Source organism: Podarcis filfolensis, assembly GCF_964270895.1.
Source record: "Podarcis filfolensis genome assembly, chromosome: 2".
NCBI lineage: Eukaryota > Metazoa > Chordata > Lepidosauria > Squamata > Lacertidae > Podarcis > Podarcis filfolensis.
The window spans coordinates 87,844,351-87,860,556 of record NC_139605.1 but is presented as its reverse complement, the minus strand read 5'-3'; the positions used below and the strand labels follow the sequence as shown (position 1 = coordinate 87,860,556).

Here is a 16,206-nt window from a genome sequence, read left to right as displayed (position 1 = left end):
TTTTGAGAGCAAATCAGGTGATTTATAGCATACAAGCTATGAATTACGGTGCCATCCATCTATCCAGCCTTTAAGACTATAAAATCGACCACCAATAGGGATTACTACTAATAATATAGTTGTCCTAGCATAGGATAAGTACTCCCAGAAGTAACTAAAATATGCATCAACTTGCCACAGCGGATCTCATAGGAGAAGAATCAGCTGCAATTATTCAGAAACAAAAAAGTTAAATTGCACACAAAACATTATCTAGCTCCTAAAAATATAAACATAAAACTGCACCAAGCATATGAAGGAACATAGCCAACATTCTGTGAATTTAAGATATATATACTGTAATTTTAAAAAGTAAGTTTCTAGCCCATAAGAGTTATATGCTAGGCTCAAAAATGAGCAGGCATTGCTAATGGAAGTAGCCAGAGGAGCTGTTGAGAAAGGAGAAAGATTTCCAGTGGCCAGAACTTCAAATGTCCTGCAGTCTTCAGCATGCAAGGGTTCATTTACCTGCACAGTGTACTGTCCTCTGTGTAACTGAAAAAAGCGTGTAAAATTAAAAATGCAAATGTGCTTAGTCTGCATGAATTTGCCTGCAAATTTCTACATCCTGAAGCCTATATGCATTTAGGTTACTTTGGCACCATTTTTAAGTGCAGGGTATACATGGCCAACAATCTCTTTTATTAAATGACACTGTATCACTGATGTCTCTTTGAACATTTAGTCATAAGCAGCTGCCACCAATTCCTCAGTCGTTGCAACTGCTTTACCTTCTCTTAAGAATTTATATTTTTGGGTTTCAGTATTTTCTTTAATTTTTTTGCTCTCATTTTGCAAATTCTTGGATTCTCTTTTCTGTAAATTTTATTTTTCTTTTAAAAGTAATTCTGTACCACCTTCTCATAATCTAACAACAATATTAAAAAATTATAAAACTTTAAAAAAAACCAGATCAAATACTGCATAGGCCCGTCAGTGTAAGAAAGTCTTCAAGAGACACCTGAAAGCCTAAAGCAAGGATGCCTGCAGATGCCCACAGGATGGGCTGGTGACACTGAATATCACCTTGAACCACTGGGTTGGTGGCTTGTTAGGTTTCCCCATCCCACGGCTGTCAATGTGTGTAAATGACTAATCGAAGGAGGGAGGTGTAAATATATCAGATATGTCAACATATCTGCTACAAAGTAGTGTTAGAAACAGGGATAGAATAGCTAGGAGCCAAATGGCTTCTGGGACCTGGGTTGTGGGCGCCAAAACAGAATATCTAGATGCCAGGGGGAGGGGGGTCAGCAACACTTCTTATTTATTATTTTGATAAGCATGAATTAATATGCAATTCACATAAGTGACACATTGTTAATATCACATTTTTAGCAGAAATTGTTAGTACATGTTTAATTTGGTGTTTAAAATAAAAGTATTGGTACCGTACTTCAGTTTTCAAAACACTCTACTCTTTATTGTTCAACTCCTTAACATATTGTCTATCCTTAACATATACTTTGAGGCTTCAAAGCACATATATTTCAGTAATCCTTGAGTGACAACCAGGCGCAAAAAAAATGGCACTCAGACTTTTTGAGGTGCTCGCAAATGGAAAATCTTTGGGTGCAAAATGCACCTGCTAATTTTGAGCCCTGCTACAAATGTATCAAATATGTATTTTTAATTTTTAAAAATCCACTGTGATGTGTTCAAAGTACTATTTACGAGTTAGTTTCTAACAATTGCTAAATACTGAAAAGCCAGACATTAGTTTATGAGGAAATAAAATTACTTCTGCCCTATTAACCAACATCTGTCTTCCTTTTCCATCCCAAAGGTGTCCTGAATTGAGCTATAGTTGTCAGGCATCCTATGGGGACGGGATGGGCATTTAGGAATATATTTCACTCCAGAATGTATATCTGGAAAGAGTTATACTCTGCACTTGTAGCTACTTGGTTGTCCTTTAAACATGGTAGACTTCAAAGGTATTTAAAATTGTTCCAAACTATTCCAATTACTCACAGACATACTAGATAGAGAGATCAGCTGTTGGCAGGATCTTGCCAATGTTGGAAGACTCCCAAGCACCTGGTAGCCAAGCACCTACAAGTTTAAGTTTGGCATTTAAAACCATGACAAAGGCAACCCCAAAATGTGATGCTGGCCCTAGGAATTAAAACCACTTTTCCAGTCTTGCACCCAACCACTTCTATGTCACTAAGTAATGGGTGCAGCAATTACTAATGCTGTTTTCCATTTTTTTCCCTTTGTTGCTTTTATATCCTGACTTTCTTCCATCATAGAACCAAAGGTGGTGTACGTGTAGTTTATTACAGATTATCAATTTAAAGCTATTCTTTTCTTTCAGCCCTGCAGAAAATATTTTTCTTTTTGCAAAAAGAGAGTTACAACTCTCCAGTTATATTACTTTCTCAGATGTCTGGAATTTTTTTAGGCAAGTCTCAAGCAGAAAATAAAAGCAGTGTTCTCTTTTTGGCGCAAGTTACAATTGCAATAATCTTCTAAGCACACAAAAATGGTAATTTTACTTTTTAATATAATTTTACACAGAAATTACACAGAGGTTTTTTTAAAAAATAAGACATTTATAAATGCATTTAAATAAATAAAATAATGTGGCCACCTCTAACAGAGTATCATAATGCTTAGGACAACATATATGTGTATATGTAACTTGAAACAAACATGTGCATACATTTTAGGAGATAAATTAAAATCAGCTTTCTGCTTAGAAATTAATCTATTTATCTGGAATTGTCATTTGAAATCCTAAACTTCTTTTACATGATAGGCACCTTCCTCTCCACCACAGCAAGTAACATCCCACAAACATCCCAAAGGAAGATTAGGACTTCAAGTGGGACATAAGCAGCAGGAAGAGCAGGTCAACTTCCAACCCAGTCAAAACCGATTAGCCATGCTAAAAATATACAAAAACTCCATTGTAAGGCAGCAAAGGTTACTGATTACATAGTACACTTTTCACAGCCTTCCAAATGCCAAGTTTAGCCAACTACCAAAGTGATGCTCTTCTTCCTTAACCTCGAGACAAACATTTTAAGGCTCAGCTATTATTAGATGCAAAGGCCATGTCTCACACACTCCTTCTGACCGTTCTGAACCCCCTTCTCCATGTAGCCAAACTTTAATGATATGATAGCCTTGAAGAATTCTCATTCAGTTTCCAATATACCCCACTGGGTAGTGGGTTAATTTGTTCACTCTCCTCCCTCTCCCCCATTGAGAAATAAAATTATATTAACACACATTTCAATGTTCGGCTCAGGGACAAAATCTTTTGAGCAAACTACTACTTAAATTTCATGTTTATATGATGATGAAAAGTGTACTAAGCACTTAATGTATTTTGGGAACATAATGTAGGAACATATTATAATACAAGAAACGTATTCTGGCAACCAGTGGACGATATCCAATATTAGTCATACTCAGAGTAGAACAACTGAAATCAATGGAATTATGTAACTTAAGCACCTTGATTTCAATGGGTCTACTCTAAATATGGCTTAATTAGCTATCACTCAGAAATTTCGAAATATCAGGGGTCTGAATTTCAATAAGTATCATATAACAGGTACAGCAAGTGACAAGGTTTTAAAAGGGGATATTAACAAATATATCAGAACCTACAGTTTCCTGCTTGGCAGGGGGTTGGACTCGATGGCCCTTGTGGTCTCTTCCAACTCTATGATTCTATGATTCTACAGAATTCTGGGGAAATTCTCCTTTCATTCTTTGTGAACTTTGGACTAAACTGCATTTATAGGAATATTTTTCATAGTTTTAGACCTCAAGATACTCAAGGCAATGCAATCGTTTGTAATTCAGTGAAGTCTGAATGTTTAAGCTAGCATCCAGTTTTAACAAGGTCTCATAAATTATGTGCAGAGGTGCATCTAAAATAGTGGTCACAGATATGTCACCCATCTTTAAGAAATTAAATAGCATGCACAAGTCTACTTCTCTTTAAATGCTAAGTTATTGTTTAGGCATTGCACAAAAGTGGTTGTCCTTATATTTTGGAATGTGTGTAGCTTTCCACTTCCATACCCACCTTTAATTTTCACTCTAGTTTGAGAGTTTTCCAAAACACATCTGCTTTTCAAAGTCGTCAGCTATACTACATGAAAATATGTTTTTAATTAGCAAAATATGGAACAATAATGCTCAAAAATGGCCTGAATGCATTCAACAGTTCTACTGCTGAAGAAATGAAAGTAAAGCTGCCTGGATCAGAAATCACCTGGCAACCATATGTAAAGTGCTCTGATAGAGTAGGGTATAAATAGTTTAGCAATAATAATGTTTTAACAAATATGGCATTTATTTGCATACATATTTTATGTATTAGGTAACTGATTACTGCCCATGGAAATTTATGTTGTATCTTAGCAATTTTATTATTCATTCAGTTTAAAGATATACTGGAAAGCATAAAACTCCTCCAGTTCCATTACTTCTCCTTCCTGTCATCTTTCCTTCAAGTGTACATTTGGTGCTAGCATTCTCGTTGGTTCTCCACTTACATATTTAGATTTCAACAGCATCAGCACTTAGAAAATCTATCCAAGGCCCTCTGCCAAAAGTGGAGTTCTTCTCCAGACATTCAAACATTTGATGTGCAACCAAGAAACTAAAATCATTTTGTTTTAAGATTGAGCAGAATGTGCTTCAAAACCATATGAAACCTGATGGCAGATTTATTTTCCTATCTTATTAAAGTATTTTACTGCTATTGTTTTCATATGTTCCCCACCCAGAAATATCAAGGCTAGGCAGAATTAAAAACCTAAATAAAGGACAAAGCAGAATCACACGGCTATAACTGAGAATGCATTCTAAACCCAGCCTATTTCAATCAAAACCCTAAGGTTTATGTATAACTCCACATGAACTAATCCACTAGGAAGAATAAAATAAACCAATTTGCATAGAGGCTGCAGGATAACTGTCTTTCAAGAATAAACATATTAAAATACATAGGGTTGCACCCAAATGCTGCTGAGTGTGCCTTCACCTTCCTGTCCTGTCCTCTATAGTCCCCCACACCCCCAAAAGAGGGCAGGCCTCCAGAGCATATTTGGGAGTTCACAAAAGGCTGCAGTCCCATTGCACAAGTGCAGCTTCACTCGCACAGCACTGGATACAACACATGTATTTTCAATTAAAGATCTCATATTAGCTGGTAACAATTTGATGAAATGTTACAACCACACTAAAACCAGCATTTAAGGTCTAGGACTTCAGACCTTTGAGAAAAACAAACAAAGGAATGTTAAGAATTTAAGGAATGTTTCAGCATTCAGCATACCTAGAAAAGATTATTTTGCCAGCCTTAAGACTGCATAGCCAGGAAGCACAAAAACAATACAAGAAGGCACAAGAGCTGGAGGAAAATGGGGTAAGACTTCAACTCCAATAAGAAGGATGTTGGCACTTTTTGCTTACAAGGATTCTTAAACTGCTACAAACAATAATCAAGTGCCAGCCAATTTTTCTATCACTGTTAAGCGTATTAAGGCATACAAATGAAAGAAAAATGGGAATCAGGGCTCAATTAAACTCAAACCTCACCACGATTTAGCCCCTGAAACTGTTTTTTGATTTTGACTTTACTGCTCAGGTTCCGTCCTGCTGTTCATGAATGCTTTCCTCCTCATGTCTGAAGAACCACAGTCTGATCATGAATGCTTTCCTCCTCATGTCTGAAGAACCACAGTCTGATCCCAATGAATGTGTTTCAGAGGACACAGAACTTTCAGTTAGACTTCAGCACTGCCCCCTCTGAGTCATAACCATTTAGATCGGGGAAAATGCAAAATAGTTTACTAATCACAATAATCAATAAAATGGATTTTTAAAAAATATACCTAAAGCATTTATCCATTTGTTTTTGGATAAGGGATTGGAAAGATTTGCACTCAGTGTATCTTGAACTCCTTCTTATGAAAGAATGCCTCCTTCCATTTACTTACTCCAAATAAGCCTTGCATTTCATTCATACTGCCTGGATCAGCTTTGGTAGACCCCTTTTAGCCTCATCTTTTCTCAGGCTATTATTGGGAAGGAATATATTCTGAGATCCACAAGTAATTCTTCTCAGCTATGATATAAGCTGGCCTAAAGCCCATTAACTCTCACAGGACTAGCTCATCCTGCTACAATATCATATCATGCATTTATAGCAGGAACAGTTGCCAACTCTCATGGTTTCTTAAAGTAACAGCTGCTGAATTTTTCAGCTGACTTAAACAAACAATAAGTTCCAACTCAGGTTTTGAGAAATAAATTGTGTCAACATTCTGTATAAATTATTTTATTCAAACCAATACAGAGATAGAGTGGCTCACTGAAACTTATGCTCCAACCCTAGCTCAGCCCATTTCATCAACCACACTTTCTCAGTATATAACGAAACAAAGTGGACTCCACAGCACTAGAAAGGGCCTTCAAGAGCAGTTGTGTCTCACCATTCCATAACAAAACTACGGCCTTGACAGGATCACCTGTTCTATCCACTGAAAAATCCCCACAGCAGTTAGGAATCTATCAGATTCCATCAGTCTCCAGCAGGTGGACCATCCTAACTGGTTCCCCACCCTTGCAGGGGAGAATTGTCGTTGCAAGTCCATATCTCACAAAGAAGTGGTCTGACCATGATAATGGAGTGATATTCACCATCCTTTATTTCCAGACCACTCCTCTCCTCACATGAAGTGAAGACTAAATCAAGATTATGCCCTGTTCTGTGCCTTGGACCAATAACTATCTGAAAAAGGCCTATGGTTGCCCTGAACTCCCGAGCTGAACATAAGGAATCCTCACCATGCATGCTGAAGTCACCCAAACCACCTCTCTGGGTTCCTCCAACAAGACAACCTCAGCCAGTTCGGTCAGGGAGGCTGTTGAAAAACAAGACTATCAATTTCTACCAGCCATGATGGCTGCATACTACCTCCACAATCAGAAACCATACGCCTTTGGATACCAGTTGCTGGATATCAAAGGTGGGGAAAGTATGCTCTATCTACCTCCCTACCTCCCTGCCTGCCTGCCTATCATCTGTCTGTCTGTCTGTCTGTCTGTCTGTCTGTCTGTCTGTCTGTCTATCTATCTATCTATCTATCTATCTATCTATCTATCTATCTATCTGACTTATATACCACCCTCCATCATAGTGGTTCACAAGGTAAAAATACAAGATAAAAGCACAGATAGTTAAAACAAAAACAACAAAACAATAAACCCCCTCCCACAAACACATTTTAAAGGCTGTAGAAGCATTTGGCAAAATTATAAAAGGAAGACTCAGAAGACCTAGTGGTGTCAGACAATGATTGCAATGCATAAACAGCAGCTTCTTAGAAAGGGAAGAGGGCTATGTTATTCCCATTCCTCTACCTCAATCTGGAGGTAGGTCCACGTAGGTCCTGCTTGCAAACTTCACAAATGGCTGACCACTGTTAGAATAGGAAGTATTTAGAGCAAAGGACTAAATGGCCTTTTGGTCAGATACAACAGGGCTCATCTTGCACAGAAAGCCCCAGTTCAATACCTGGCATGTTCAGGTATTGCTGAGAAAGAGACCAGTCTGAAACACTAGAAAGTCACTGCCAGTCGGAATAGACAAAGCAGAACCAGATGAAACAATGATTTGACTATGACTGCACACATATATACCTTTCAAGCAACTCTGAAGCACATTCTTTCCCTTCAGAGAATTCTGGGCATTGTCTTTTACCCCTCACATATTTATAATTCCCAGCAACACTTAACAAGCTATACTGCCCAGAATTCTTGGAGGGCAGAAATGTGTTTTAAAGGTATAGTGTGTATGTAGCTTTGATGTAAGACAGCTTCATGCATTCATGGACAAATTCTGCGGACAGCTTTCCTCAGATTGGGTTGTGCAGGGGAACAGCTGGTAGTATGAAATGTTTGAATCATATCTACATATGTCATAAACTAAGAGTGGGGGACCTGTGACCCTCCAGATGTTGCTGAACTCCAACTTTCCTCTGCCTCAGCCAGCCAGTCATGGATGATAGGAGTTGTAGTCCAACATCTGGACGGCCACAGGTTCCCCACCCCTTCCATAAACAGTCAAAATTTAAGATTTCTCAATAGGCAGTGAGCTATAACTGCGTTGGAATTGCTGGAAACAGGCAGGAGGGAGGCTGATATTTCTTGCTTGCCTGGATGTCCAGTTTACTCAAAGCAGAGATGAAATGCAGCAAGGAGAAACAGATGGGAGTGGATCCAAGCAAGTGGACAAGAAGCTGCTGCACAGGGGTTAGAGGAGCAAGACAGATATTTGTGACTGAGCAGGAGATACAGAGAGTTTAGAAGGGATGTGTGATTTCAAACGTTTCTGAAGATTGGTTAATGAGAAATATTATGAAGCATTACTTGAGTACATGTTATATACCTATTTTCCCCATGACAGCCTTCTATTATGAGAACTGAAGATCTGAAAGGAATACCTGAAGTCAACCAAGCATGAAGCAAGATTAAATGTTGTGTTATGTTTTCCTATGCGGGCTACAAATAACTATGAAGAAAATTAATGTTGTTATTGTAACAGTGAATATTTTAAGATTATCCGCATTATGGCTACATCAGAACAAACCTTAAAATTATACACATGTAACCTAGCATGAAGCCAAAATCCATTGAGAAGGCAACATTGCCTCATGGCTTTTAGGACACTTATAGCTTCTGAACATTGTAGCAAGGATGCAGCTCTGACAAAACATAGTAAATCAATCTACCAATTAACAAAATAAAGTGAACAGGCAAGACTCTTCAAAGGTGTGTTAACTGTAAGGCCTCCATATAGCATACACCTTAGCTTATAGGATCTGCCTATCTCAGTACAAGTATATTCAAGCACAATATGTTTCAATGTCTACTCAGAATGGGGTATCAAGGAAGCAAAAGCACCATAACAATTATTTAAGCCAAAATATACTTCAAGATGTACGGACTCAGAATGAGCTGATCAGCAATCACCACTTGGTCCATTCAAGATATACAAGCATCAGGCTGTGAAGGTTTTGGTTGAAGGAATGCACTCTTCCCATGGAGATCCACCTTCCATTTTGAGAGTTGTATTCCTTTTTTACACCATTTTTAGATACATATGATTTCACAAGGTTGCATCCAACTAAGTTCTAATAAGAGTAGACCCACTGAAATTGACAGACATGGGTTTAGTAATTTCAGTGGGTTTACCCTCAGTAGAACTTAGCTGAAAACAACCACTGCCTCAATTAATTAGTCCTAGCTGTTGCCTATAGGAAAGCTTTTACAATTACAAGCTGCTTCTTGCTAACTTGGTTTCAAGACTTTTAGTTAATTACATTTATATTCTAACCTCTCAGGGAAGCATGCATGGGCAATGTTCTCAACTAGAGTATGGTAAGCAGAGATCAGCAGTGTTGAAACAGGCAACATTTGGTACAGAAACAGCATGTGACTACTGCTTAATAAGCTACCAACATGACTTTATTTGAGTGTTTCTGAAGAATTAAGTCTCATTTCTACACTGCTCGCACATACTTTCTAGGTGAACGTACTCCTGCGACCAGAGAACAGAACAAAGTCTTCCCCTCTAAATGACCACTATGTTCTGAATGGGAGAAAGGCAATTCTGAGTTAAAGGTTAACTATTTAATTGAGAATCTGAACAGGTTCTCTTCATGCAATGCATTTTCCAGCATAAATCCTTACCTGTTGGGGTCTGAGTTTTACTGGGGTGGTGATGTCCACCTACTCCTGGCTGTGGAGGAGGACTTGCTCCTGCTTGTCCAGTACCTTGCGCTGGGCTCGTGCTGATCAGAGTTCCAGTAGGCAGAGGCTGGCCTCTTTTTAAGAGCTGCTTCTGTTCTTGTTGGCGGAAGCGTGGAGGCACCTCACGAGGCAGGTATCGGGATGCAGCTGGCTGCTGCCCATTGGCAGATGCACGCTTGCCATTGCTATTGTTAGTAATAGTGCTGGTGGAAGTACTGGTACTGGTACCGGCAGGTTGGGGCTGGCTTAAACTGGTCTTAATAGGTTCTGGCACTGTTGAAAATGAAATATTAAGAACACATTTATTGGGCGAAATAATTAAACAACATTCTTTTAAAAACACAGCTTAACTGAAAGTAGATTTCAGTCCACCTTTGTACATTTGTTTTAAATAGAAACTAAGTAGTTTCCCCCATAGTATCTGTTATGGAAAACCAACATATTGTACATTTAAATGCAATCATTTTTCTAAAAAAAATTTATTGGCAACATCGACCGATTATGAAGTACAGTGGTACCTCGCAAGACGAATGCCTCGTAAGACGAAAAACTCGCAACACGAAAGAGTTTTTCGTTTTTTGAGTTGCTTCGCAAGATGAATTTCCCTATGGGCTTGCTTCGCAAGGCGAAAACGTCTTGCGAGTTTGTTTCCTTTTTCTTAAAACCGTTAATACCCAGGGAATCCGTGCTTCGCAAGACGAAAAATTCGCAAGACGAAGAAACTCGCAGAACGAATTAATTTCGTCTTGCGAGGTACCACTGTATGAAGGGATTGTATGTGATGTGCATTTAAATAATTTTAGAAACAGGTCCCTAATCCATTATCATGTCGTTCCCTAATCATGGCTCCACAACTAAAAAGGCCCTGTCTCATATGCCCATCTGCTTTCTGCATATGAAGGAATGCAAGGCAAGGCTTCAAATGCTGATTTAAGTGGAAGGCCAGGGACATCTAGGATGAGGCAGATTATTGAGGGATTTAGAAGTCAAAACCAGTATTTTGCATCGGACCTGGAAACAAATCAATAACCATCACAAATGAAATAATATATGTCCCGTATTATATGCATTTTGAACCAACTGAGGTTTCTGAGCACTCACACAGAACACCTTATGTTATGATGGCTTGGAAAAACTTCATACAGCATAGTAACAGTTCATGCAGAAGTTGTTAGAATAATCTCAATATCTTCTTAACAAATCACAATGAAGACTCAATTTGTGCCTTCTCATAAATGTCAAACTTCACCTCTTATCTTGTAAATCAGCTGCTGTTACATAGGTACAAAAAGAGATGCCATTCCTTCATACCCTGCTTCTCTGAACAATTACAGAATAAAAATGAGCTTAAGTATTCTACAAAATTCACAGCAGCCCTTGTGTTTTACATTCTTTTCAACTTCATTTGTAAAGCTCAAAGTCAATGTGCTGCACTACATATACAGTACATTTAACACAGCCCAGGAATGTATACTCTGGGAATACAGATGAAATACAGACTTTGTTTAAACCTCTGCAGCTGCTCAAAACTAGAAACATTTCCTGGGTTTTTAATTGGAATGAAACCAGAGCTAGATCCCCATTGTAGTAACATTATCCAAGAACAATGAAGTATCAAACAGAGAAATGCTTGTACTGTATTAATCCCCACCCCACCACCCCACCCCCTGTAACCTGCTAAGGTTAATATCTAGAGATAGAGGAAATCACAAAGTAATTGATGGGAAAGTATAACATGACTTTTTTATCCACAACTGTACCATTAACCAGTTGATGCAGCAGTATTTGCTGTCAGAGTCAGGCTCCTGGAAAATTTTAAGCAATGTGATCCTATTAAAACAGAATGTGTGTGGGTGTTTACTAAAAGGACTTTGGGGAGGAAATTAGCTAGTTTTACTACATTAATTACACTGCCAAATACAAATGTTTTGTACCATTTAAATACAGACATCTTAATACATCTTCACAGAATTTTCTATTTCCTACCTAATCTGATCTATTGGAAATCAGTTTCTTTTTTAAAGTTACAGCTAAGAACGTTATCCAGAGATAGTAGTCCAAAACATTCGTGCAAATTTGATGTGCAACTTTGCTCTGTTGCCATCTTGCCTTTTCTACAACACTTCTTTTTCCCCCATTTCTAATTTCCAGTATGCTCATCCTGTACCACAGGGGTGGAGAACCTTTGACCCTCCAGATGTTGCTGGAATACAATTCCCACCATCCCTGACCACTAGGCATGCTGACTAGGGCTAACAGGAGTTGGAGTTCAGCTGGAATAGCTCAATTGGTAGAGCATGAGACTCTTGATCTCAGGGTCATGGGTTGAAGCCCCACAATGGGCAAAAAAGATTACTGCAGTACAGGAGGTTGGACTAGATGACCCTTGTGGTCCCTTCCAACTCTACAGTTCTATGACTCTATGATTCTACAAAATATGGAGGGCCACAGATTCCCCACTACTGTTGTACAGGAAACCATAATATGATGGAGATAAGTGTGTGATGTTGACAGCTAGGCTCTCAAGCTGCAAATTCTAATAGTTTTCATTTTGTGGTCCCAAAAGCCCACCTGGCTTAACTAGCTTAAGTCCTTTGTGGGTTGCACTGTCAGCATCTGTCAGTCAGGCACAGAAGGAGCTGCCCTTTCATGTGCATGCATGTGTGTGTACACACACACACACACACCAAACCAAAGTTTTTTCATATTAATATATGCTTGGTCAAAATCTCTCACATTCTGACAGGATAGTCTGCATTTGGGAATTTCAGATTTCCCAGTGTTTCCAGTGTACACCCTTCCTGGCTTTAATAAAATCAGAAAGGGTGACCAACATGATAAGATTGCATTGAATGTGAAATGCTGCCATGGTGGCTTAAACCACAATTCAAAAAATCTATCCATTCTTTAGGACTGCACCCCTATGCGCACCTCCCTGAGAGTAAGTCCCACTGAACTCAGTGAAGCTTACACAAGAGTAGACATGCCTACAACTGCACTATAGAATACTCTTTAAGCATTTGAATGAACTTCTCAGGTTTAAGAACTGCATGTGCAAGTCTGCACTATTTTCTCCTTCATTCAACCATTTGCCACATAATGAACACATCCAGTTGTTCTACAACTATTATGCATTAAACCATTACATTACCATTGTAAGCTCTCAAGCTTTTACTCCCCAATTACTCCAAACAAAAATAAACCTTTCCCTTGTAAAATTTCTCAGATTACAATCTTCTCTTTGGTGAAAGCCATTTGTTCACAGGAGACAGCACATCTTTAGGCTTTGAAACAGAAGACATTGCATGTATCCATTTCACACACAGTGAAAGGCTAGTGTTTATACAGGGAAGATATTAGAAATTGTAGATCTCTAAGCAGGGTTTTGAGACAGGAAACCAAAATTGTAGGAGGACTAATTCAGAGATGAATTCTGTATCATCATGCTAAATCTTTGTTGTCTGGCTTCTCTTATTCAGACCTATTCACTTATTTATATCAGCCACGTGCACACATCCCAGTTATGATGTGTGCCTCAGACCTGCCCTCCAGATTTCTATCAAACATGTCACACATGCTAATCTTGCCTGAAGTAATGAGGCCAAACTCACTTGGTCTGCGCCTGATTCTCTGGCGCAGAGCAATTGGGAGTCTAGCAGTGAGGGGGTGCTCGTGACACAATGCAACTGGCAGCCCACATGAGTTATCAGAATGGCTGAAAGAGCACAGAGTGCTAGTCAAATAAAAATATGGCTTTGGGAAATCCACCAATTCCAAGCGCTGATCTAAGGCAGACTTTGCAGAAGCTGCTGTTTGATTGTCCTGCAGGAGAAAATCTAGAAGCACTACTATGGTTAAGTAGAAAAGCACAATGACAACTGAGAAAAGCCAATGGGCTCCACAAAGAACCTAGATATGGTAAAGAATAAAAGCAACAACATGTTTTATTTGCACAGAGACAGCCTCAAAACAAATCAAAACAAAAAATTGCACAATGGAAAGGAAAATTAAATAGCAAATGGATTTGGAGGATAATATTAGAAGCTAAATGTTCCTTTTAAATTAAGACAAAACTGAAAAATAAACAATTCAGCTTCTCATCAACGCTGTGCACATAGCTCCCATTAGTTTTTAAAAAGCAGAAAATGAAAGAGGCAGTCTTAAAAACTATTCAAGACAACCACTCCTCTGTTAATTCTCATTCAAAGGGTCAGTTTGACATTATGCTAAACAATTATATGCTTGGAGATATGACCCCAGAGTCCAGCAGTGACCAGGACCCCAAATTAGATGTTACAGTGTCACTGGCTAAGGTTCCTGGATCTGAGCCTGGTGTTGATGGTCAGAGGACTACTGCACCCAAGGCCGGCAAGCAAAAACCTGCTGAACCAGTTCTCACAGTTTCAGGATCCCAAGAGCCAGGACTGTGGGGGTTACCTTTCCCCAGATCTGAGGAAATAAATGCTTCCCACACCACCTCACCAGTCCACAGCACAGACAGCACACAAGGAGGGAGGCCATGAGGTGCAAGGGCTTTAGGTCAGAAGATGGCCCCTTTCAGAGACGCCAGTTTCCCAAAAGCAGATTGAACCTATGAGAAGGGGCTTAGAGGCAGAAGTTCAAAAGGCTTCAGTTCACTTCTAAGCCTTCCTGAAGCAAGTTGTTCACTAGGAAGTTTCCTTGGTACCGTAACAACAGACTCACCCTGCCCTGTGGGCTTCATCATGGGATCAGGACAAGATGGGACATATTGCTAAAACTCATGCTCACTTACACCCCATCCTCCTGTCTGGGGCAGCTGTAAGGAGGAGAGCAGAAGTATTTGCTTCCAGTCTCAAATGAACCAAAGTTCCTTATTACTTGGGAACTTGAGGGAATTCTAGTTAGTGAAGAAGCCAGGATCATATACCAAGGGTTCATCCTGGCTTGTTTAAATTAATCATAGTTTTAACCAGGGCATTTTTTCAAACAGAACTCAGTTCCAGCACCTCTCAGGTGGGTGCCATTGCCATTATAAGAGAACAAGGAAGGCATTCATGATGAGTTCCAGCACCTCTTTTTCTAGAAAAATAGCAGTGGTTTAAACTAGCCATAGTTTCAATAACGGTAGAACAGGGGAGGTGGGAGTACACAAGTCTGAGGCTCATTTGCTTAATCAAAAGTTTAGTCTTATGTTCAAAAAGGCACTTTTAGACATGCTTCTCTATAAAGTAGATATATGCCACTTCAAATACAGCTTAACCCACATTCAACACTTGCTTGATGATGTGTGCTGATGGGCTTTTGCAGCAAAAGTCCTTCTGCTTTACAAAATATCTGATATGCCTTCAAAGTATTTTGTTTTGCTTAAATACATTTAGCAGCTTGGTGGTAGACTCTGCTACTGCAGGTGACCTTTAAGGAATACACTTACAATGTATAGTATGAATTAAATTGACTGCAGTCCCTCAGGAAATGAATTTCAAGCCAGTCTTGTAGAGGAGTATTGCTGCTTGGAAGGACAGGGCTTCTGCTCATGAGATTCTGCACAGCCTGTAGTGAATTGCATTATGCAGCAAGTGAGGGAGGGCTTCCAATTTCCATAAGCTATTCTGCTTTTTAGAGGTCTAAACTGGTTAGTACTTACCTGTACCCAAAATTTCAATCTAAACATTCTCTCTTCTGATGAGCTGCCTAGCTGTGCTTGTGGGGGGGGGGGGGGAGTTAAACCAGTAGTTGCTATAGTACTTTAGTTGCCTTTTTGCAGAGGGCTTAGGAAATAAACAACAAGAAACCTTTTGAGGTAGCTATTTCAATTCCACTTAGAAACATGGTTTGATACCCCATCAACTCAGCTCTCTGGAAATAACCTCTCCCACCAGACCACCCCAATGATTCTTGCAAGATGCTATTTAGTTTACCAAGGTCATCATTAGCTATGTGAATGTATGGGGGGGGGGGAGAGTGTACTCTCCAAAACATTGCCCAGATTTGGGAGGGGTGGGACTTGCTCTCCTGGATTATATGCATTTGGCAAAAGATTTTTTGTTTTTGTTTTTTGAGATAGTAACCTTTTCCTGGCATAGGTTCAAATGAGATAATATTACAAGTTTGCATTGTCTACTTAGAAATCAAACTCACATTAGCTCAGTTTTTTCTTGCTTGGTTGGTGGAAGTCTGCCAATGCTGAAGGTATTTATATTGTAAGATTCAACCAACAAAGAAGAAAGAGGTTGTGCCCATGAGTTTGAGTGAGTCTCCTCCCACAAGACAAACTCTTGCAAAGTAGCTCACTTGTTGAGCCCTAGGCCCAAATGAGCAGCAAAGGACAACCCCAAAACGGTCAAGTAAAAATTGTGACACACACCACCACCACCCATGTCACAGAAAGCACTCTAACAC

General features: G+C 39.3%; 1 protein-coding gene and 1 long non-coding RNA gene across 11 annotated transcripts in view; one reads left to right on the top strand and one right to left on the bottom strand.

Moving 5' to 3' along the window:
* Window positions 1-16,206, bottom strand: part of TNRC6C (trinucleotide repeat containing adaptor 6C) — a 113,296-nt gene that overhangs the window by 51,220 nt on the left and 45,870 nt on the right. For all 10 annotated transcript variants that reach the window (XM_083597844.1, XM_083597837.1, XM_083597845.1 and 7 more), the window contains one exon: window positions 9,766-10,098. In XM_083597844.1, the coding sequence (XP_083453970.1) occupies window positions 9,766-10,098 (333 nt within the window). The remainder of the gene's footprint in view (window positions 1-9,765; window positions 10,099-16,206) is intronic.
* LOC310755354 lies at window positions 802-9,366 on the top strand. Its single transcript, XR_014544324.1, has 3 exons — window positions 802-3,664; window positions 3,741-5,708; window positions 5,753-9,366. It is a non-coding gene; the product is annotated as an uncharacterized lncRNA (long non-coding RNA).